Below are 25,036 nucleotides of genomic sequence, written 5' to 3'. Positions count from 1 at the left end.
GTAGCGATACTGATCAGCCAGCAGGAGTCTCGCTGCGTTGAGTCAGTCCACCGTAGCTGTGCCGACTGGAGGGATGTGACCCCGGAACAGGACGCCCTCCTACAACAACACACCATTCAAACAGAGCACAGAAGAAAGAAAAGCTGGACCAGGAGGGGTAAGCACATATGTCTCGCTTTCTTGATGAGGTGCACATTGTCAGGGGATTTTTAGAAACGATAGGTGTGTTTGAATCCCGGCGCTTACACTTCTGGCACAGCAGCGGTACCTGGATGGTGTTTGCACCCATAGGAACTTCATTCAGGCTTTTGTCTCGGGCATGCTAGCGAGCTAGCTTGGCTATTTAGCACAGACTGCTTTGCCAGTGGTAGCGCGGGTTTGGTGGAGAGACTAAATGAAATGTTAGTCCAGGTTAAAATGAAGGCGGCTTGTCGGTTATTAAGAGGACTGTCCACACATTTTTTCCACGACGGATATTGTTGAAGATCCATGTCGAGGTTGGGCTGAAGGTTCGTTGCTTGCTAGCAAGAGCGCCGCTACAGTTGGAACAGTCTGCGTCCCGCAACATGATAACAAGAACCGTCCACAGTCATGTGTATCTGTGTTGTTTCTTTTTTTTTTTCAGTTTTAGTTTGCTGTGTTTAGGAATTTTTGGATTCTGTGCTGTTTTTCCTACAGAGTTTGTCTTTGACGAAAACTAACTATGAGGATCTGCTAACGTTAGTGAACATTAAGCGGACTCTCGTCAGCGTTAACGTTATAGTTAGTTTTACTTGTGTCCACCATTTAGGATGTTAACCGCACTGTAGTGTCTGAAACCCTTAGAAACAATTGTCCATTTCCTGCTGACAAGAAATTCAGCAGACTACACGTACTTGATGCAAGGCTGCATGAAAATACAAATTACAGACCCTTTTGCCCCCCGCCTCCACCAAACACCTACCAGTCAGCCAAGGCAATGCTTAGGCTTAGAGAAGAAGAATTTACAATGCTGCTCCAACCCCCCCCAAAAAAAACTACTGTACATGTGATCACTTTCTTTCAAAGTGGTTTTCGTGTTCTGGTTTGCTTTTCACATAACTCCCTCATTCAGTTTCTATTTTTGGATCATGCCACCCATGGATGCATTGTGCCACCCTGCCTCTTACAGTGTCCGCTTTCTCCCACATGTCAGATAGCTGACAAACGTTTGAGTGGCGAAGCTGGCACCCTGCCGGCAGCAGGGCATTGATGAGTGCTGCACCCAGTGGGTGTCGGGTCTTGGCCAAAGGCAAGCACACTGAATCCTCCTGGCAACTAGCGGGGTTGGTCATGGACGACAGTATGTAAAGCCTGCCTTAGTTTGCACATTCCCCAAGCTGGCTGGATTTTGGACAGAGATTAGGACCCCTGGCCTAGCCTCCCACCCCTCTTCGCCTCCTCACATTTAGGGCAGGTGCTCTTCAGCGACTGCTCGAGCCCCGAGGGGACCTCATCAGCTGCCTGCGAGCTGTGTTTGAGAGGGAGGGCTGGTTCATCTCCTAACCTTTTGCTCTGCGTTTGGCAGTGTTTGTCAGCCCGTCAGCATTAAGCAGGCCACGTAGTAGCCTCTTATGGCCTGACACTATGATACAAGGGCTGCTTGCATCCATTCGTCACTTACACACTCGTTCCAAATGACAGAGGCCTCCAGATGACCACAAAGTCTTTTTAACTTAATCAAACTTGAAAGCATAGCCATCTTTTCTGGGTGCAGTTCTTTGTGTGTTGTGCACGGTATCCTGCACATTTGCATCGCATTGTGTCGTTCCAAGCAGAGAGATCATATAACTGTTCACAAATCAGAATTTTATGCCCTGCCTCGACATTGGTGCTTTTGAAATCTTGCAGCCGCACCCCCAAGGGACCAGCTTAAGGCAGCAGCTTCTGTTTCAATTCCTTTGAGAGACCCAGATGAGCGAGTGAAGATGTTCTTAGATCATAGACTAGATTTAATTATGTTATATAGCATGGTCAGTGAAACACTCCGTTGTATCAAATTTCATTTTGTGAAAACATTTACAAAATCAGTTTTCCTAAATCTTATTGTAAAATGTTGTTGAAAAACATGTAAATTCTTAATTGAGCTCTTAATTGAACTGTAGTAGCATTATAAATGTTATTTCCTGTGGCAAAGCAAAAGCCTAAATGATGGGGAATTTTTTTTTTTTTTTCAACTATCAAGGAAAAGCTTAAGCTTCTCAATGGCAGTTTAGGTCCAAATTTTTTTTTGAAATGTCACATCCAGCTTGCTGTCACTCACTCTCTGCATGTCCTAGCGTCAATTTAATGTGGCACAGAAATAGTCAAAGAACAGTTAAGCGCAGAAACCCAGCTATGAACTAAGCCTGTACAGTTGAGCAGGATTGTTTGAGTTCATGCCTCACGTGGTGACAACAAGACATGACCTACTTATCAATCATGTTTTCACAATCCAGTTCATCACCATTGTCCCCAAATACTGTAGCCATTGTTGTGGGCACTGTACATGTGAGGAGATGGCTCCACACAAAGGCAGCATGCAGACATCCAGCAAGTCCAAGCCAGAGCCTTTCTGGCCTGCAGTGTCTGTTCGTCTGGCTCATGCTGTTTTAGGACCCCATGCTGGCCCGACCCAGAGGGAGCCAGTCTGGTCATGGCTGGTCAAAAAGTTTTCATTGGGGTCTGTAGCTTTTGATGTGTGTAAGTTGTACTGTGTTTAGCAAAGGGTTGAAGGTGATGGGCAGAAATTCATTCTCAGCAGTTGTGATAATCAATGAATTGTCAAAAACAACAATAAGACAACAAGCGTAAACGGAACACATTCACAGGTTACACCTTTTTAAAATGTGAGTTGTTGCTTTTTTGGTTTTCTGTCGATGTAAATTGAAAATGTTAGGGTTTTGGTCTGTTGCTCTGTTTAAAAAAACGACTTAAATCTTGACACATGAGAAGCTGGAACATGTCGGAACATGCCTGTTGAAAAATGTCGATTACTTGATTATAAAAAACAGTTGCCAGTAAATTTTCTCTAATCAACACCACTCTGCACTGCAGTGTTAGATGAGCTACCAAAAAGTTAAATTTGTCAAAGGATATCCCTTAGAAAGTCTCACAAATGTAGTTAATTTTTGTATTCTTATCAGAGAACAGAATCTTTGTCGCAGTGTGAAAATAAATGAGAATAATGTTCTGTCCTAATTTCAGTATGACCTCTAGTTGCTTGAACAGGTTTCGTGATGTGGTTAGCCATCAGTGGAAGAGAGGAAGTTTGCGTGTTTGTCTGTACCTGCAGTGGCACAGCTGCTCTACAGAACCAGGCCAGGTTGTTGGCAGCTCAGCTGGCAGCCGCACCAAGGCTGTAGCCTACTTAAGTTTCTCACACATTTGCTTGGGATGCTGGGGCAGCTCGTGACTGAATTCAAGTTCTTTTTCCTGCTCAGTTTTTCCTCTCTGCAGAGGCTATTGACCTCTTAGGGTCCTACGGAGTTCAGGCTTTTGACGGAATTTGTGTGAGGTTAAATTCCTCTCAAAGACCATTTGTCCGTCAACTCAGACGCCAGTTTCCTCTGTTTCCTTTTGCTGGAGGAATTTGATTTGTAAAACAATCAGACGTTGTGCATCACGTGAGCAGTCAGAACCAGTAACAGGCCACCAACAAGTGGACCGGGCTGTGTGTGACTGGGCCAGCGCACCGTGGCAGCCTCTGCCCTTCCTGACCCTCAGCAAATGCGAGGGCCTATCACATTGCATACTGTAATCCCTGGCAGCAGACCCTCGCTCCACCGTGTGGCCCGGTCAGCGTGTTGAAATGGTCTTTAGAGGCCGTGTTTTTGTTTCTCTGGGGCACCAATGGACACAAATAAGAACTAATTTATATAAGAAATCTGGAATGCAGAGGCCATGCAATGAGTGGGATTGTCTCTGCTTTTATAGCGGCATTACTGAACGTGTAATGTCTTAGAAATGTTGCACTCCTGTGACAGCGTCTCTGTCATGCAGCAAGTGTGAACACTTGAATCAAGCCTGAGCTCACGAGGGAGCTGTATGAAAGGTTGCAGTAGTTTTTGTTTTTTTTAATACACTGAAAATAATCACAGCAAGAGTTATTCTAAATTAAATTATGATTTTAGACCTCAGCTCCTTTTAAAGAGGGAACATTTTGATGGTTATATTTTATTCATCTGTACCCCAGAAGTTATCAAAGAGAAATCTGTCTCCTCATTTAAGTTGAAACCTTTTTTGCTGGAAGAAATTTTTTTTTTTTTTTGTTTGGCATGTTTGACAAGTTTTACAATGTAAAACAGACAAAATACAAAATAATTGTACAAAAGAGAGAAATCATTGTTTATTTAAGGTCATTTTTATCAGAGAAAGAGTAGTTGTCTATATTTTAAATTACATATATATTAAATTACATATACGTACAAGCTCACATGTACATAAGTGCACATTTTTAAGCTTTTAATAGCCAGAGGAACTTACATATTTGTAGGCCACAATTTAAATATGAAAATGAAATAAGGCAGAAAGCAAAGCTGTCAAAATGAATGTGGTAAAGATGAACCTAAGCCTCGATATTGCAACAGAATGTATTGAAAACAGAAACTATTTTCAAGCAAAACACAGGGAAAATTAAATGATTTGCCTCTGTTCTTTGTCATCTTGGGTAGTATCTTTGGGTTTTGGATTGTTGGTCAAGCAAGAAAACCAAGACACGAAGAAGTCTCCATATTGGGATCAAGGAATCACCAATGTAATCACCATTTATTCATGATAAACTAAAAAAAAAAGCCCTAATAAAGTTTACTTCCATATCAATTATTATGTCTCCCACCTATGTGTAGATTGGAGATTTGAAGCTTGCTCTCGTGTTGGTTTTTTTTTTTTTTTTTTTTTTTGTTTCTTTAAGTTTTCTCAGTTCAGTGTCAGTGATGCTGTGGTTTTGCTCAGCTGCCTGGAGGGACTCAAAGAGCTTGATTCCTCAGCTCAGCCCAACATCACAACATTGACAAGAGCCCAACACAGGCAGAGAGGGGGGGGATTAGGCACAGATCAGCATTAAAGAAAGCCTTTGATTACGTCTGGAACATTAGCCGTATGTGTCTGAGGCTGAGCATCCCCCGAGGGATTAGTGTTGAGCCAGCCCACCTCTAGAACCCAACATCAGGCACACACAAAGGAGTTGAACAGGATCTTTGTTGTGGTCCTTGAAATTATTTGAGACGCGTTACACAGACGTGCATGTACATCAGAATAATGCCAGAATGACCCTAGTATGCTACCCATAGCAAGGTTTCTTCCTAAAATGCTATTTATAGGTTTTTAGCAGAGTTTTGTCATGTGTAATTTTCTTCTTTGTCACTGCTTCCTGACAAATGTGTCATGCCTGCATTGATTTTCATTGGAATAGATGTCTGTTTTCTTTTTCTGAGCTGTCTTTTTATTTTTTAAAAATTGTAGTAAATGCAAACATGAGAATCCCTCACCTGAGGGTCTGGAACATTAAAAAAGAAGATCAACATAAATTGATAATGAAAATAGTTAGTTCTGACTAACTGTCTTCACATTGCCAAACATTTCAAGATACAGACCCGTGACAGTACAGCGGAAGATGAGGTCATATGTGATTTTTGATTTTAAAAATAATCCTCAGCTGGACCCATTGTGTTTAAAATGTTGTAATCTGGCGCTGACGCCCTGGAAGGCATTATTTAGAGGTTAAGTCTGCGGCAGTGTGGTATCGTACGCCAGGCACCCAAGCACCATCTGGAGCATTGTTGGAATTATAAACATGGCTGGAAAACTAGTTGGTTCAGTAGGCGTGCATGGATGAAACTACCCATTACATAATCATATGCACAGTGTTAATCACTGTTGAATACATGTTGTCATCCAATTCACTGAGTACCAGGACTGTAATAATTCCAGTTCAGTAGCTACTCTGCTTCCCAAAATAGTCGTCTACAAATGAAGTCTTTCTGCCCCTTCCAGCCTGAAGAAGACTAGGTGAACGCCACAAAAGGATGGGAGCTGATTCCTTTCCATGTCCTCTCTTTCCTTTTTTTTTTCAAGTGACTCACAAACATGTCACGCCAACAGAAGAACATCACTGATCACCCTCATTTACAATTCCACATTATTTCTACTTCCTACAGAGATTCTCCCTATGGGATTTCATGCACTACGTTTGTTGTTCTTGTAGCAGATATCGCTGTGAAAGTGGGATAAGATAAAATAAACTTTCAGGCTGGCAAAAATACAAATTGCAGTCCTCAAAACAGTCAGGAGCCTGTGCATAGATGGTACTAAATATGGCCAGTTTTCAAACTTCAAAAGCAAACATCAGAGGATCAGAAATGCGTTAGTCATGAAAGCAGCAGGCCTATTTATACAGATGATGAATGGGGAGTATATCGGCCTTTTGTGCCGCAGCAGACATGAAAATGTTTAAGTTGTCAAGTCTGAAAATATGCCTGAATATTAATGGGTCGCTGTTGTATAATCATTTCTGTCATTACAAATCTGAAGACACGACAACACTTTTTGGCAATTAGAGGATCCTGTTCTTCAGTTATCCTCTGCATCCTCTACTCTTTATCCACTGGTACGCAGTGACTGATTTATTCCCAGCGTGTTTCCGAGGCCAGCAGACGTGTGCTCCTGAGTTTTCTATCCTTCTTCATGCTTCTTGTCGCCTCGCTGGTAGGTCTCTGTGCCTGGAGTCTGAGCTCTTCCGTTTGTCTGAGGCAAGGAGCTTGGAGACGTGATCAAACATGTCACTGCTGCTGATCTGAAGCCACTGCCACCCCCAACTCCCCCCCATCTCCCATGCACCCTCTACCAACATCCTCTCTCCATCACGACCCCCACCCAAATACATTCACACGCACCACCACCAATACCCCGAAGGTGTATTGAGCTACTGAACTGACACCAGCAAGCTCTCTCAATCTTTTCATGTCTGTCTTGCTTTGAGTCTTCAGCAGCTCTCCAATTAAACTTTGCCTGACGCCTGGTAGGTTGAAATGAATTACTAATGCATTCATCTGCCCCTTGTTCAGTGTCCCGCTGCCACGTCGTGTGACTGAAAACAGATAAGAGGACAGAGTCAATTGTTAGTTGTTTGCCGTAAACGGTCACCGAAGGTTGTTATAATCATAAGGACTATAGCCAGAAGCATGCTCTCCAGCTGCTCTGATCTGGATGAATCCACACGCTCACAGTGGCACCCAAACGCCAGCCAATGGCCAACGGTGCCCCATTCATCCTCCACCCCTGGGCTCTGGTTAGGGGGGGGACGGCGAGCCAGCTCCTCAATTAAATATAACCCCACATCAAACAGCCTGTCAACATGCATTAGTGGCCCTTTGTATAGATAAGAGGCCAAAATAAATTGCCAGAACTATCATAGTCACTGTGGCTCCCATAGGCTTTTTATGAAAGATTCTTAGGGGAGAACAAATCCTGACTTGCATACTGATATCCTCCCTATTAAATCTTGTTTTTTTTCTTTCTCTCTCTCTAGATTTATTCTTTAAATTTTTTATTTTGCTCTTTTCAGCGAATTATTCCTTCTGCGTGTTTTAGCTTTTTCAATTAGAAAATTTAGCCTGGATATCAAGCTGTGCCGTATGCCTCATCTTGTTGGTGCGCTTATAACAGAGATCTAACGCGACAGCAGCCGACCTTGATGTGCGTGTGCTATCACAGCGGAACCTATCCCTTTTCTGTCATCCGCATTAGCTTTGGCAGCTCCTTTTATCGCCCCCCCCCCCCCCCCCCCCCCCTTTTTTTTTTCTCCCCCCTTTGCCTATATTTCGCATCTCTGCAGACTGACAGTGAAAATAGGTCATTAGTTAGACGGAGAATAAGAGATGGAAGGAGCAGGCAGTGGCGAGATCTGTGTGAAAACTGCCATGCAATATTAATGACAGCCATTCACGCTGTGAAGTGCCAAAACTGCACTGTGACTGCACTGAGACAAGGCCACTGACTTCTAATATCATCACTGTTTGGATTACATGAATGAAGTGCCTATCACACAGGCCATCTGTATTATTTACCCTGATAGTAAAACATCTCGTTCCAGCCTGGTGCTCTGCGTCTGAGAAGTCAGATTAGAAAACATTCGATAATTGAAATGCACTCAGTCTTTATGTTGTCGTAATAGTAGTTCTCCAGGGGGTGTTAGATCAGTGCTGCCGACTACTTGAACCTAAACCTCATATCTGCCTAAGAGCACAGCCAGGGATGATGGGAAAGGTTCCGTCGGAGCTGTATTCAGCACACAACTCATAGGTAATATAAAACACACAAACAAACAAGTGAATCACTAGTTTTCAAGGCTGCAGTAAGAAGAGTTTAAATGGAGTATCACTCTATGTGTAGCTGAAACAGTCCAGCGTTGAAGTATTGTTAACCTCTAATAACACTGTGAGTGTTTGCGTAGCTGTGATTTTTCGCAGGTCTTGTGTAATCTGGATTTGTTTGTGTGTCCAGAGCCACAGGAGCAGGGGGGATGAACCGCGAGGAGGCCCCGGGGAAGTCTCCTGAAGACATGTACGTCCAACAGAAAGTGCGGGTCCTGCTCATGCTTAAGAAAATGGGATCAAATGTAAGTACAGTTGTCGCAACACAAACTGTGTCCATGTGACTTTTTTTAAAAAAGCTGGATATTTGCATTTTACAGATTAAAAAAACCTGAAAAAGCAGGTTGTGGTGCTGGCAATTGTCCAGCTCATGCTTCCATTGGTTTTGTTTAATGAGCAAAGTCATACAGGATCATCCTTCTAAAATATACCCTTAATGAGCCAGCAACACCCGAAACCATCATAACCTTGTCAAAGCGTGTCATTGATAAAATAGGTTCTTCCTGAAGCAGAAGGGGATATTTTATAGACCTGCCATGAAAAAACTTGCAAGGTATGGGGTAAAATAAAGTTAAAATATTTCATATCACAAGCTTCTATCGCTATCCAACATCTTCATGCATCTGTTGAATAGGCGAGGGCAGAGTGAAGCTTTTGTTACAAAATTAAATTTAAATAAAACAAAAAGATTTTGTTTGAGGCTGTTTAGAACAATCAGAGCAGGTCTCCTGGTGGTCTGAAAACTGACGTTTCCTTCACTCCTGGAGAGGATGTGCACCTGTCAGATCTGACATTCCTCAGCAAATATTTCCACCAGATTTGGTACGTCTACATCAGGCAGAGAATACAGCAGCTCCTCGGATGTGTTTTCTGTTCAGTTCAGGTAGTGACAAGAATTCGCAACGTGAATTCTTGTCACTACCTGAGCTGAAATGCCACTGAATGCCACTTTTGACAGTGTGGAGGAAGTCAGCAGAGACGAGCAATTTGCAGCCTCAGGAGGACAAAAGCCTGGCTGCATTATGAGTATGAGACTGCAGAGGCAAGTAGATGTGAAACAACAAATCTGTCCTCCTCCAAACCCTTTTTATAAGATAACAAGTAGATTTAAAGGCTTGAACATGCAAGGTCTTCATTTTTAAGATAGTCTAAAGGAGAAAACAAAAATGTCAGACAGACATCCTCTCCTTATACTCAGCCTCTGGCTCTGATATGACAGCACACTAGCCAGACTACAGGTAATTGATAATCATCCGTTTAGCGAATTGGATGACTATAATGTTTAAAAGCTGTGGCTGATAAAGTCAGATTGTGATCGTTGCCACTTTCAGTCAGCAAACTCCAGTTTAGTTCTTGGTTAAAATGAAAACCCTGAAATGGGGCCATTGCTGTCGGACCACGTGTAACTTTAATGCTGTAAATTCTCAGTATGCATGGGCATACATTTGAAAGGTGTGCATTAATTTTGACACTGTTGCCCAAGTGTTAAATGATAAATAAAAGGCTAAAATCTGTTAATCAAGATAACTTCTGATGATTACAAATTCCACTACACGGCTGAAAGCTGCCATCGTTATCAACTGGTAACTCTTAACCCAAGTGTTAATATCTTTGGTTTGTAGTTATAAATTGGATTTTTGTGCAGTTAGTTTCCAATCAACAAACAAGTGCTTACCAAACCTAGAAAACCCTGAGTTGAAAATCTTGTCATCAAGATTAAAAGATTTTCAGTTGTTGAAAGACAAACTTGTGACCAGAGACAGCTTTACTGGCAAAGTATCTAAACACTTACACGGAATTTGACTACGTTTTTCCGTGGTTCTCAACGTACACACAGTTCCTGGAACAGTTTTCAGAAGATAAATAGAAAGACATACAGCTGAATATATACAAGTAGGTGAAAAGTAAATGCCTGTATAAACATTTATGACGAACAACAATGAACAGTATTCAAGTCAAATCAGCTTGTGTACATTGTAAACAATACAGTAGAACAAGGGGCAGAGTGCAAATAATAAAATAAATAAATAAATAATGGATAATCTAATTTATTATAGTTATTTTGTATCCATGCATTAGGTGGTTATGTACAGTATATACAGCATATGCATGTGCACATATAAAATGCATGTGTACGCATAATGCATAACTATAAAATGCATCATTTATAATTTGGTTTTTGGATTGTTGCACTGCAGATTGATTTTCTAAACACTAGTTCACTTTCTGAATTGGCAGAACAGTCAAATATTCCTGTGACCGTAAAGTGATTTAAGAAACAGATGTGTAACAAAACCCAGGAGGAGAGCAGAGAGAAAAATAAATGATTTCTTCCAACTAATTCATGGAGAAACTCAGAATGTTTGTGGTTCCACCATATCACGTCTACCTCTTGGAGATCTATTTTGATTGAAATTTTATTTGAATTATCAGCATAATCTTCTTCTCCTTTAAGATGAGCTTGTGTTATAACTTGGAATTTCACTTTGTTTGCTCCTCTTCAGCTTACGCCGAGTGAAGAGGCTTTTCTCCGAAATTACGCAGGTGTGGTCCACAGTCAGATGAGCCAGTTACCACAGCACAACATAGACCAGGGTAAGGCTGTGATACACACACACTCATGCATTGAAAATGCAATCACACACACACACATACACACACTTGTACTTATAACTTTGTGAGGACATTCTTTGAGATGCGTTCCCCAGCCCCTTACCCTAACCTTAGCCATCCAAACTGAATGGCTACCCATAACACTAACTGACTAACTCCTTAAGGTCTGAGCTGAAATTTGTCCTCACAAACAGATCTGCAAGTACACACGCACACACACCCACATATTCAAAATGCAGTCAACCAGCTAGTGTTATTATGGTTGGGAATTCTTCATTTGTTTTTTGTTGTTTTTTTTTTTTCAATTGTGATTAAGTTTCCTTTTCAATGCAGGTCAGACGTTGTGCTTTTGGTTTTCAGATACTAGGTATAAGAAAAGAAGGTGTTTGTGACAGTTGCTGAATACGAAACATGTTTTAAAACAGCGTTAGCCCACAAACACCACCCTCACATGTTGCAGAAGTGCGACCGTGCCGAAACTGAAAACGAGGGGAAAATCCCCCCCTCACACATCCCTCCCCTAGAATCCATAACCCCATTCGGCCTAATGGATTCCCTGACTGAGCGCTGGTGCCGGCTCAGCGGCCCACCAGCGCTGTGAGATTACTCACACGGCAAACAGTGTGGCTGACTGGAACCGAGTGACTCATCTTCAGCATGAGTGCATCACTAGTTTCACCACTTCTTTTCACAAGTGGCCTAGATGGAGAACCGCGTTCAGATATTGTGGTGTTTATTTGACAAAGCAAATCACTCCTGTTCATGTGAGGTGTTGTAAGACTTGGTTTGCTCAGTGACGTGACGGTGGTTATGTTTTTTCAGGGCACTTGAGAGCGCTGGTGAGCTATCTGTAACTCCTAAACAGTTTTCACACGTTTAAACCACAAGAGGGAGCTGCATTAAACAAAATGGTGCATGTGGAGAGGCACTGCAGTCACCTGAGAAAGCAGCAGCAGCAAATTGTAATTGTTTTTCCTTCTAAATAGACTTTGCAGCTTCTTTCCAGGCTCAGTCCGAACACAGCTATCAGACAGAAGCCCTGCTGTCCTCCTGTGGTTAACCTGCTGGGGCTCAGGTCTTGCTTTTGTCCTATACGACATTGTTTCCTCGGGGGAGCTTTAAGTTGGGAAAATTGATAGTTGGAAATTGTTATGTCTCCTTGTCTGTGTCCTTTCCGTGCAAGGAAACAGTCAGTGTTGTTTGAACTGATAAATGTGTGATTGTCTGCGATGAAGGAGGATTAGGTTTCTGATTATAAAAGGTATTAAGGAGACAAGTAACAGGCGCAGTGACTTTGTCTTTTTGTCCTTCTCTGGTGTTTTTTTTTTATCTTTGTTTTCGTCTTCAGGGTATTAAACTACATCCTCATATTTTGTTAAATTCGGCCCCATTCTGCCGTACGCGGTGCATCATCAAAATTTTAATGTGGGTCATTGCATCACAGACCGTGTAGACTTCATTATTAAAGCATGCTTCTTCATCGAGCAGCGGGATATAAAGCGTTGCATCAGATAAGACGAGCAGTGTCACATCTTAAAAAGCACAGCACCCAAATGTGAGATCATTACGGATTTTCTAAAATCATTAATTTATGAGGGATGTTTTCTGTCTGTTTAAACAACTGCGGACTAGCTGTCGGTTTGTGCGGCCGAGGCCTCATTCTGTTCCTTCATGCCCTTTAGTAGATACAGAACTCCATGTCTTTGCTGTGTCAATACGGCTAGGAAGAGCCTCGTTAATTATGGAGGAATATGACTGGTGAAAGGTGCACAGAGTATGCATTATACATCACAGACACATTTAGTATCATCTGGCAGCCTGCCACCTCCTTGGTGTGGCAATAAATAATTTGTGGTCTGCATCTTGTCTTAAGTACAGTGATTAGGCATTGTGGGGATAGCTGCGAATGAATCACTTTTAAATATTCAACAGTGCGCTGAAGGACAGCAGTCAGTAAGTATCGGCACATTCGGGATCCTTTGAGGTGGTGTGAAGAGGTTCCGTTACATGAAGAGGGAAGAAGGGAACTATTTGATCTCATTTACACCTGGAAATATGATTTTTTTTTTTTAAAAGATTAAAGGAAATGTTTTATTGCTAAGCAACATGCATAGTCGTTGTCTTAAAATGTAAACATACCAGTCCAACATATTAAAAGGTCATTTTATTTGGGAAAAAAAATATTTAGGTGATTGCCTGAATTCTGCTCATAAAGATTGGGGGAGACATTCAAACGTGGATTTCATTGTGTTAATTGTACTGGACAAAGTATCGTCATCTGTGCCAGACGAGTGTGTGGAGATAAATCCGGTTGTTCTCTCTGTGGTTCACCCTGTTCTCACTTTATTATATTGACAGCAGACCTTTTCCCTCATCCTGTATGCGGCAGTAGTACTGTCTGTCCCACTTGACCATCAGACAGTACGGAAGCCAGACAGACAACTTCTGTGACTAGCCATCAGTTTTCCAGGCACAGTTACTTACCTGTGTGTTCTTGTGTCATTAATGTAGCGGCTTGCAGCAGCTCCACCTTCACACCTCATACATACGTGATAAATATTTTAGTAATTGTGAAAGGACATTTTAAAAGAATAGCATCAGTTTAAATGGTTAGTTTGAGCACCTTGCTTTTTTGGGTACCTTTTGACGAATCATTTTTTGCCGCCTTTTCCACATCTAGCCACCTCTCCTGCACCGGCTTATGATGGAAATAAGTTTGGTTTGATAACAACTGTGCTAAACAACAAACTGTTTTCTATCATTGCTTCTAGAATAACTGTTTTAAAGTGTGGGTGACTCTAAAATCTTTTGTCAGCCCCTATATAATATGTGCTATTTGAATTTTGTTAAGTTGAAAAAAAAAATATTTGAGCTATGAGCAGTGGAGCCACCATCTGATGTCAGATGATTCTCAACCACGGAGATTTATGCTTCTGGAGTAAGAAACAAAACCGATCCACCCCTGAGCGGTGTGAAACTGAGCATGGTTTGAACACGCTCATCATGCAGGATGCCTTGATACCAGTGTCCTGAAGGGGTCTCAGCATGGAGCGATAGTGTCATGTGTCAGACATGGTCTCATTGATCAAATGGCGGCTACTTAGAGGGCACTGAGGGCGCGATGGCTTAGTGCAGACACAATCAGACATTGATTACTCTACGTCAAGGCCAGGCTGTATTCAGGAAATGTTAAACAGAAGACACGAAAGTTAATGTGACAAATGGGTGACGTTGTTGCTGTTATCAACTTGACATGTTCAGATAATAAAAACAAATTTGCCGGTGTTGCAGTCTAATCTGTCCAGAAACATTGTCATCCTTCATTACCATCTGATCAGACTCAGTGGAAATGTTGCTCAAACCCCAAATCATTCTCCCAAACTCTACTTAGCCGTCAAATGTTGTTCTGTTTTTTCCAATCCAACTTGGGGGTGTTGCCACTCATATTTCTTTTAAGTCTATGGGTCACTGAATTTGCATTTCAGATCGTTTTAATTGGCTGATTACCATACATGCAAATACAGAATTTTGTTTTGCAATTTTAATCAGGCCAAAGAGGACTTTTCTGCCAAAGGCTCTGGAGCTGTGAATGTTTTCCTTTTCTCCTTTTTTTTTTTCCTCATTTTTTTTTTCTCATTCAGCTTCCTCGCTGTGAATACCTTGATGTAGCTGAATTTTGGCGGCACAGAGGAGCAGAGGATTGTGGGCGAGCAGGACTTAACATGCTATGTTTAGACGGCGTTATGATGATTGGAAATGATGTGTGAACTCATTAAGTTAGGCCTGGGTTCTCAAGGGGCTCTGTTTCAGTGTAAACTACTACTTTTTGAGTAATATTCAATAATAAGTTGGTGTTGCAGAGATTTGGCACAGTTGTTACAGCGCACTATGGGGAATATATTAGTTTTGTCTTTACCATCAGGCTGTTATCCTTCCTCATTTAACTCTTTCACTGACGCCTTTCTAGAACTGACATCGCGTCATTTTAGACAATGCTGTTTGTCAGAGCCGCACATAAAGCCAGCAGTCTCAGGACTTGTTATCCTGTCTGATTTGACGAAGAAAGTTTGCTCCTCCCAGAAGGAACGTCTGAGGGCCTCGACAAAAGAGGAGAGACGAGGAGGGGTTGCCATAGCAACCTCAGTTGTCCCAGGAAAGCTGAGCTTCCCTGTGGGCTTTGGTGTTGTTGCAACGCGCTGCGTCGGTAGATTGGAGCAGGTGTCATTAGGGGGCCCGGAGGCAAGCTGGAGTGCTAATTACACAGCCAGAGTGTGATATTCTGATCTCTCTCTCTCTCTCTGTCAGTCCCATCTCTTCTTAGAGAAATATGGCCCCTCTCATTTCAGATATTACCGCAGACCTGCGCGATCAATACACAATCTTGTTTCCTTTTGTGTGTGATACGGTCCCGGTATCATGCGATCCTTAAACCTGCCTTTTCAGCTGAAAGCCCAGTGACACAGACCAAGGACCCGCCTTTGTTTGGCGGCTCGTCCGGGGGACAGAGTGATATCGATTCTTCCTTTATCCTGGTTCTCACTGCAGCATGAATCAGAGCCAGACAGTCAGATTTATGAACCACCACGTCTACCTGGCTCAACTCGCTGAAACACAGAGGCTTGATTTTCTCCTCTCCACCTCAGATGTGTCAGTAGGTATGAGCTTGTATAGACAAATGTTATAGGATAGTTTTATAGCAAAGGTTCCCAGCTCGGATCTGCCGAATCAGCCAGTTCTCTTTCTATCGATCTCTGCTTCTTTGGCAACAGAGACCAAAAGGTTTAGCCAAACTGATCTTGCGTTCTGGAGCTGCTCCCTACACATTTTTTAAACATTATAAAGTAATTTACCTTCTGGATGTGTCCTATGAAATGTTGTGTTAATGAAATCCATCAAGATTTTCTCTTATTTTGTATTATTATGATAAACATGTGGCTGACAGCCTGTCTGCATACAGTGGAAAAGCCAAAGCAGTAGTAAGAGATGCAGAGGTCTGAACTTAGATACCGTTATAATATTCGTGTGAGCCCAGAACAATCAGAGAGAAAGAGGAACAGTAGTAAAATGAAATGAAAAATGAAATAATGAATGAATGAAAATGAATTAAATTCATTCTTAACTGAAATAAAAAGAAAGAGATAAGAGAAGGAACTTTATACTTGAATAATTTGCTAGTAATATGCAGCTATGTTACCCTGAAATAGCAGATCATTCCTTAAAGGCACCGGTTGTGTTAAAGTTGACCCACTGTGTTTGTTGATGTCAACATGTTGATCTGGACCACACACACCCCTGTTGTGTGTCGTGCTTCTTAACCCGCCCCTGCTGTCGTGGGGGTGGGGGGGGGGGGGTCCAGTGTCTTTATCCTCTCAGCTGACCCTGCACAGATTGTGACCTCAAATGCTGCTGCTGCTCTGAGTAATAACTCAGTGCTTCATCACCACACTGGAGCCATCATATGGCTGCTTCTCTCTCTCTCCTCCGAGTCAGGAGGGATTCGAGGGACGCAGCACGGTGCCTTTAACTTCAAACAAACTCCCTCTGGGTTAATTTCACAGCTTTCTTATCCTGAGAGGTTTTACTGGAACTTTGTGGGTTTTTCTTCTTCTTCAAGTTACCTTTTCTCAACCACATATTGGTTTATACTCTCTCAGAAGTGTGAAGAAACAACTTTGGTTGTTTGTGAATGGTGGGAGCAAACAGTGAATCATTGTTTATCTGAATGTTTTGAATAACTTATTATCTTTTTTTTGGTTGTTTTTTCCTAAAAGTCGATTCTTTGTTTTGTACATAACATGGTAAGATGTGTCCATCACAATTACTCCTAACAAGACCAAACCCACTGATTTTCAATTTACAGTGCAACAAAACAGAGAAAAGCAGCAAATTCTCATCTTTGTGGAACCATCACGCTTTTGCTTCATAAATGACACAGCCATTCAAATAGTTGTTAACTCTAAATATAGCCCACAACATTGTGATAATGTATTTCAGTCTGCGTCATGGCTTTGTGACTGACTGTTGATTTCTTTTCACACTCTCTGTTCAGTATTTATGTGCGCAGAGAGTTTTGACTTTTACTCTGTGTTGAAATACTTCTCCTTATGCCTGTATGTTCTTTTCCAGGAAAAACTATTTATGTTATGAATTGGGGGGTGGGGCGGGGGGCTTTTCTTTCGTTCAAAGTATTTATGGAGGACAAATCGGATGACATGCCCGTTGTTGCTGTTATTTATGTAATCCACCGTCTGGAGCTGCTCTGTTGACCCCCATCGTGCAGGGTGAGGAGGGGATCATTGCACAGTGGATGGGGTTGGGGGGGCGGCAGGAAACAGTTGGACGCTGATCTGCATTGAAACAAACCAAAAGCTATTTGCTCACAGGCAGCAGCAGGAGCAGCCGGCCACTGATGCACTCTGATTTTTATCTGTCGCTAGGCAACAGCTTTTAGGGACCTGACGTTTCCATCGTGTTGGCTGGAGCTTGTGTGTGTGTGTGTGTGTGTGTGTGTGTTGTATGAGCGTGTATGTGTTTGTGGCAGGGCGAGGTCCGAACATGACTCTCAGGCAAAACACTCAAGTAAAACAGATATAGCCCAGCCATCCACTTGGATCTGTGGGTGTATTTTGAGAGCGTATTCTGCTGGTCATTCAGCTCAAGTTGCGCAGCGTCTGACATGTCCGTCCTCTGAACTGCCCGTTACACGAGGGCGAACTCCTTCACACAATCGCAAAATCATTCGGAGTGCCATTTGTTGTGACACATGGGTCTTATTGCAAGGTCCTGCACCAAAAAAACATGATCTTGAACGGCAACGCTATTCAGCAGTAGCTTAAATTAGGCCGAGTTTCCTATTGTGTGGTATTACATAATTGTCTCTTGTTCAAGCATCATTATCCCCACATGCTGTCTCCAAGCAGATGAGATTTATGTTAATAATTGAGGTCTAACAGCACATCTTTTTTTTTTTTTTTTTTTTACCTCTCTTTCTCTAGTTTCCTGTCCTTTTCCCGGTGCTGCTGCTGCTGCCTGTTGGCTTTATCTTTGCCATAACCTCATTTGGTAGGCCAGTGAGTTCCTGTGGGAAGGGGAACTTCAAAGTTCGTTTTAAAAAGCACCCCCCCCCGAAAAGTCTCGATTTTTACCAGGCTCACGACGACCCGAATGCAGCATAGAAACATGCTAATTATCTTCGCCAAGAGAGGCAGCCAAATGAAACAGTAAATTCTGAGTGTAGAGGGTCTGTGGTGTCTGTGGAGGAGGGTCTGCCCTTTGTGCCAAATACACGCAGAAGCTCACAGTCCCTGGCCTACTTTCATATCTCCACAATAATTAAATCTAACAAGCACTTGAGGGCTGCAGTGAAGAAAGTCTTTTTATAGCAGACACACGAGGTGCGGACAGGAATTCTTCTCCAGCGTCTGCAAAGGTGTGGAACTTGGGGTGTTAATGATTTCTATGCGATCGTAGCTTGTCAGATGTTTTTAATCTCGCTACATGATCGAGCTTACTGTGGGCTACAGCACCTAGCTGTCACTTGGCCGGCCCATGTTTAAGAGGTGCTGTTTTTAATTAAGGGTTTGAGGAGGACTGGTATTGTTACTCTGTTTACTGTGTGGTCTTATATATATTTCACAGTCAATTTGCTTCCATTACCAAGAAGCAAATGCATTTCACCAGACTGCCGAGCGTGACGGTGCAAGAGGGATTTTAATACTTCCCCACTTCATCTGGCAGACCAGTTTTTATCTCCCTCCCTCTCTCTCTCTCTCTCTCGCTCTCTTTTATGGAGGATCTACAGACCGAATTGCTCAAATTAAAACAAGCCCTTGCCAAATAATGAGGCCTATATGAAAGAACAGTGAGTCACTGAAAGAACACTGTGTAATTTTATTTACACTTACTGTAATAGAATTGGAAATCGTCTATATTCATTTATCAGAGAAAACCTGCCCCAGCAGGTGTGGGCAGGCCCAAACAACTCGATGAATCACAGTTGGCAACAGACTGAATGATTCCTTATTAAACAAAAGCCAGCTGACTAAGTCCTATTGTGTAGCTGGCAGGATCCATTAGTTGACTCAACCTAGATGAGGCTGTAATTATCATTTGGTTCGTTAACTTGGTAAAAGTGATCGAGGCACAAAAGGACTGTAGATAATTCCGGTCTCTTTTCTTTGCGCCCATCGATTCATTTTTGTTTCCACAGCTTAGCAAGGTTAATATCATCAGCTGAAATCTAGTGCTGTTTACTCACAGACGATCTTGTGCCTCGCAGCCAGAGCTGCAGCAGCACGGGAGACTGAATGGAATCGAAGCCTCAGCTATAAAAGTGTTGTCATATGGCAGAGCGGGATGCTGCTGTCAGCGGGCCACTTCGATGTGTTACAGTATCTCCCGTAAGGGCGCTGCGACGGAAGGCGTCGGCTTTCCACAGCAGGTGAACGAGGTAATAGATGAAATTACCTGCACGCACCAAAAGGATTTTCATGGCGGTATATTCCCCCTCGGCTTTATAGTCACAGCTGACAGGATTTACAGGATTCTGACAGGGCCCAAGGACCTGTAGAAAACCTGACTCGCTTCACACTTTGCACCAAAATTAGTTTTGGGTGATTCACTTACAAGTGAGGAGTTGAAAACATGTTGAAGACTTACCAGGATCCAGTGATTCGAGCAGCAGCCGTACAGGTCTGGGACGTCTGTTGACGGGACAGGAAAGCGGTGCAGTTTGAATGCAGATGCGTCTCTGATCTGCCTGTACAGCCTTGTTTTTGCACATGAAGCACAGAAAACATCCCAAACTGTTTTTGGATACAGCTGATTTGTCCTCTGCTCAAACCACATATGATTGAGACCAAATGTTGTTTGTTTTTTTTTTGTTTTTTTTGTTTTTTTTTTGTGGCCACATTGTCACGCAAAAGAAAACAAGCATCAGCAGTGCAGAAAATTCTGATGGCAGTTGGTTACTTGTGGCACATCTCAGTACCTGATGCTGCATATATATGGATATATCTTGATGTATATAATGTCTTTTTCTGTGTTTCTGTCAGTGTAAGTGAAGTGTATGGCTCAGTTGGTACATTTAGACATTTATCAGTGTGGATACATAACTGCTCACTGCGGGTCACACCTAGTATCGGCGTAAAGCAAACACATGACAGGTTTCCGGTTAGTGAGAAAAGTCAATGTCATTTTTCTGTGCCAGACGTTCGCACCTCATCTTTCCAGACCTCAGACTAGTGAGGTCAGCAGAATCTTAAATATGAGCACAATGACTAAATCAGCAGGAACTGAAGTCAAGTTGTTTGTTGAGTTCTACATTATGTCTGGAAACTAAACTTGTCCAGTCTGTCAGTGAGAAGTGACCCAGAAGTTTCTGCATGTTTGGTTTAGATTTTGATTCAGGACTTGGCTTTATGTAAGAAGCTGACAGTACCATTTAATTCTCCTTAAAAGCCCTCACTGCCAACAGCTACAACAGATGCGGCAAATTAGATTCTCCTCAGCTTTCAGTAATGATAATGCTCATTTATGATGTTTTCATTGCTTTATTTACTGTGGCAGAAGAACATGAGATGCAAACACCAGCGACTGTGTCGATTTTTATGTGCATTTGTGATTTTAATTGGAGGACCTGCCTGACAGTCTGCCGTCGGTTCTCAGGTGCTGAGGACGTGGTGATGGCGTTCTCACGGTCAGAGACGGAGGATCGGCGACAGTGACCCTGGGCCCCGCCCCACTGCATCCCGTCCCCGCCCCGCCCCCGTCTCGCCCCGCACGTGATCCACAACACCCCAAACTCCACAAACACGACACAGACAAGCTCAGGAGAGGAGGGGCACCAGGAAGGGACGGAAGAGGACGGGAAGAGACACCGGGAGGTGGCTGCCTCGCTCTCCCCCAGCCTTTTCCATCCCGACTCCTCCTCACACAAGCTGACACACCATTACCTGAGATGCACTCAAGTGGGTCACTGTGGGTTAAAGCCTTGGCAACAAGGCAGTCAGTGAAAACACTCACAGGTTGTGTGGATGAATATCAAATGTAATGTTTTTTTTGTTTGTTTGTTTGTTTTTGGTCGAGGGGGGGTGGGGGGGGGGGTTGGTTTCATTTTGTATTATCTTGTCTGTGTTGAGACTTTAGGCAGTGTTACGTGTTTTATCTGCTGTGGTCACTGGAGGAATCGACCAGTCAGCAGCCGATTGAAGCAAAGAGAAAGTATAGTTTTGGTCAAGCAGCGAGCGTGATGATTGATCGTGTTAGGGGAGAGATTTTAATTATTTCTGCTTTCCAGAATGGGGCTGAAAATTGTTTTTTTTTTCTGATTTAGCTGTTGTGTTATAAAGGCTTTTGTATTCTGTCACACCAGGGGCCTCGTTTATAAACCTTTTGTGTGCTTAAAAAAAAAAAAAAAGAAGCATGAACAATGCTTTCACCGTCTCCCTCACAGATGCTGACATGCTGACGACAAATTTAGTAAAATAAAATCATTTACACTTTATGTCCACTGATTTAAAATTAAGAAACCTTTAATAAATAGTTTATAACACACTATAATGGGTTTGTCACCACTATAACTCCTCCTGTGGGCACACATTCATGGCTGCTGTGTAAACAGATAACGAATGACAATGAGATCATATAAAATAATAATAAAATAATGTCTTCATAGGAGAAGTTGTAATTGTTGGCAAATTCTGTACTTTAATAACACTTAAAATGTCCCTTCAGCTGCGTACAACTCCATTATAGTGTTTTATAAATCACTTATTAAATGTTTGTATTAGTAAGTAAAGAGTCACCATAAAATCTGATCTATTAATAACTCTTCTCTGACAATTCCTTCCACTTAAAATCAAATTATAGCCTGTTTTTTTTTTTTTTTTTTTTTTGTACAATCCACACACACTTAACCGTGTGAGGTGAAGTGAGCTCCGGTGAAACTCTGACCCTCACCTGTGGCTCTTTTGTCCATGTTCATTTCAGAATAATTTGTCTTTCCGATCCTGCAGTGCTCACTGCCGCTGCGACGCGCTGATTTTCTCTAATCAAAAAAACAAAAAAAAACAAACAGTTTTCGTCTGTGTGGCTCAAGATCTGCAGCTTTTTACGCCCTGTTAATGTTTCTCATCTTGATTTGTGGTCTGACTTCTCTGTTCTCCTGTACAAATGCTAGAATGACAAACTGACTGATCTGTGTATTAACGCTCACAACAGGCCTGTCATTAATCATTCATGTTTAATTATGGGAGTTAACAGGGCAGGGATAATGAGGCTCGTGACACACTCGATGGGATTTCAGCGTTAAGGTGAGAGGGTAGCGCCGTTTTTATAAATTAGGCCCCGCTCGTTCTTCTGCTGCTTTATTTTGAACCATAGGCTGTTAAGAGTGCAACAACGCTTTTCTCACAAGGAAAGCGTTAAGAATTAAAGACACTAGCAGACATAACCACATGAAACACAGGTGTACACATTGTCCCCAAACGAATACTGGTTTTGTTTTGGGTTATCGTGACATGTAAAACCTTTTTTTTTTTTTTTTTTTTTTTTTTAATTGTACAGATAGTTGGGAAAATACAATAATGATTTGATTGTGCCAATTGTATTTTTGGTTGTTTTTTTTATCTGTAAGATAAAATTAACATATTGATTAAGAAAACCGATACGAGACAAGTTGTAGTAGTAATTTATTGTTTACTGAATTGACTCCCTGTTCCTCCGACACATCATTAAAGATGGAGAACCAGTAGATAGTTAAAGCCTAACACGAGTCACACTTTAATTTTCATCAGCAGTGGCTCTTTGTTCACACTAAAATCATACAAACTCTAATTTTTAACTACCTGTAACTAAACACGTGAAGCCAAACATAAGAACTGTGTGCTATTTCTGACTGTACTGTATCTCTTGCACTATTATCAATGGGATATTTGCAAAAAATACTTTTTGATATTTAGCGCAGAGATTCTGTGTTTGGTTCAATAGAAAATAAGAAAAGTTTGTAACCATGTTTTTATTCCTTTGGTGATTTAAAAAAGAAAAAAAAGGAAGAAATATAGTCTCTGTGTTTATTGACTCAACTGGAATAGCTCAAATGAATATTTGTTAACAACCGACATGTTTTTCTAGTGACATGCTCGATATTTAATGTGTTTTAAGTACAGTTTGTTAACTTGTATAACTTAAAATAATTGTACCGTTTGAAAGCCAAGCATGTCTGCCTCGTGGTTTATAATGTTCATTCTAGTGGAGCCGAGGATCTTTGAAGCCTTGCCACAATGACCATTGTTTGTACATTCTTGACATTTGTGGAAGCTACTAGCTCTTTTAAAAATGCTTCAGAGAAAAAAAAAAAACTTTTTTTTTTTGTATGGGTAAGTGTTCTCCATTATATCTTGTTGGCAATAACTTCTATTTGAATGTCTTCAGCAATCACCATAATGTAAACGGCCAACAGATCCGTCACGCTGTCCGCCTATGACAAAGCAATTTGTCTTTTTATGTTTACTTTAATTTTAAAGCATTCTTTATTTGTCTATGCATTGTTTGTTTGTTTCTCTGAAAGGTGTCTTACTGTACATTTTACCTATCAGGGTTGTTCTACAGCCTTCATTCAAGTTGTGAATGAATGTCAGTGTGTGAGTGTGTGTGTGTGTGTGTGATCATCGTTGAACTTGCTATCAGTTTTGATTTTCAGCATGCTGTTGAGTTTGACTAGGATTGATGTATCTTTTTACTGTGATGACCTGATGATGCCTAATTGTCCTTTTTTTTATTTTAATTCTTTAATTCTTTTTTTTTTTGAGGGTTTTTTTTTCCTTTCTATTTTATTTTTCCTCTCAGTCGACATTGATTAGTTGGTTTTGTTTTGTATGGCTGCTGACCATGTCTTGACTTAATGCTTCCAAATCCTATACCAACTGAACCATTAAAGAAATTTTAAACAGTGAAAAGTTGCTTTTTCTTCTTTTCTCCATAATGAAATTGAATGTTGATGCAGGAGTTTATAAGAGATTAGAAACTTGCTCTTAGAGTCCATCATGGCTGCTTGTTTTCAGATAAGGCCTCATTCTGGGCATCCTGGGAAAAAAAAAAAGTAGCTGACAAAGTCATAAGGGTAAAATCATGGCTTCTTTGTTCCTCTTATCGTCTGCATGTACAGAGGAAAACGAGTCTTTTGTTCAGTCTGATAAGTGAAAAATGCAAGTTTGATGAAATCTAAATTTTAAAACAGGTCTGAAAACTACAGTGCTACTGTTTAGCCAAGTAATTCTAGATCTGAGCTCAGCAGTTCATTCTTGACCTTAATAAAAAAAAAACCTCAAAGTCTTCTTACTTGTTTATTCTGGGGGTTTTGAACAAAATCCATATCTCACATTTCTCAGAGTTCAAACTTTCCATTATTCTTACAACTTCTTTGGACTCAGAAAAATTCTCAGCATCCATATCATCATAAGCAACTTCACTCAAGGGTCCTCTCACTTGCTTGTTCTGGAGCTTCCAGGCACATCCCATGGTCTTCATCAGCAGACTTACTATTTTCATTCTCCTGGCTTTAAATGTTAAAAACTGGAACATAATGAAAACCTGATTATGCTGAATAACATGAACAACAATATCTTTTGCTCTAAATAATAATTAATGAGCAACTTCACTCCCAAAACCCATTTACTCACGTGTTCTGAAGCGTGGAAATGAATGACAGGGTCTTCATCAGCAGATAAAGTTGCTCAGTAGTTCTGAAGTCTGAGGATTTCTCCAGAAAAGTTCCCAGAATCGCAGGAAGTTTGAACCTTTACATTTCAGTGACAACTGAGCATATCTCATCTGCTGATGAAGGCAATTTGATGTGGTCAAAAGCTCCACAACAAGTGAGTAAGAGGACCTTCTAGCGAGATTGTTTTGCCAGTGTTTTGCAGCAAAAGAGATGTTTAGTCAGTTCAACAGTTGGCATCTGCTTTTCAGCTCCACAGAGACTGACAGTAAAAAGCGGCGACACATCGCGTCGCAGGGTTTGTGACGTAATGTGAAATCTTGTCATTTGAAAACAC

The 25,036-nt window shown here is 41.6% G+C and overlaps 1 protein-coding gene across 1 annotated transcript; it reads left to right on the top strand.

Moving 5' to 3' along the window:
* Positions 1-33: 33 nt before the first annotated feature.
* ctnnbip1 (catenin, beta interacting protein 1) lies at positions 34-23,938 on the top strand. Its single transcript, XM_041066512.1, has 4 exons — positions 34-157; positions 8,500-8,614; positions 10,874-10,964; positions 20,649-23,938. The coding sequence occupies exons 2-4, from the start codon at positions 8,519-8,521 to the stop codon at positions 20,705-20,707; spliced, it is 246 nt and encodes an 81-aa protein (XP_040922446.1). The 5' UTR covers positions 34-157; positions 8,500-8,518; the 3' UTR covers positions 20,708-23,938.
* The last annotated feature ends 1,098 nt before the right edge of the window (positions 23,939-25,036 follow it).

This window comes from Toxotes jaculatrix, chromosome 2 (assembly GCF_017976425.1).
Source record: "Toxotes jaculatrix isolate fToxJac2 chromosome 2, fToxJac2.pri, whole genome shotgun sequence".
In the NCBI taxonomy this organism is placed as follows: Eukaryota; Metazoa; Chordata; class Actinopteri; family Toxotidae; genus Toxotes; species Toxotes jaculatrix.
This window is presented reverse-complemented; position numbering and strand designations above follow the sequence as displayed.

Coding starts and splice junctions, on each gene's coding strand:
- ctnnbip1 (XM_041066512.1), top strand. CDS start 8,519: ATGAACCGCGAGGAGGCCCCGGGGAAGTCTCCTGAAGACATGTACGTC. Junction 8,615..10,873: donor TTAAGAAAATGGGATCAAAT/GTAAGTACAGTT, acceptor GCTCCTCTTCAG/CTTACGCCGAGTGAAGAGGC. Junction 10,965..20,648: donor ACAGCACAACATAGACCAGG/GTAAGGCTGTGA, acceptor GTCGGTTCTCAG/GTGCTGAGGACGTGGTGATG.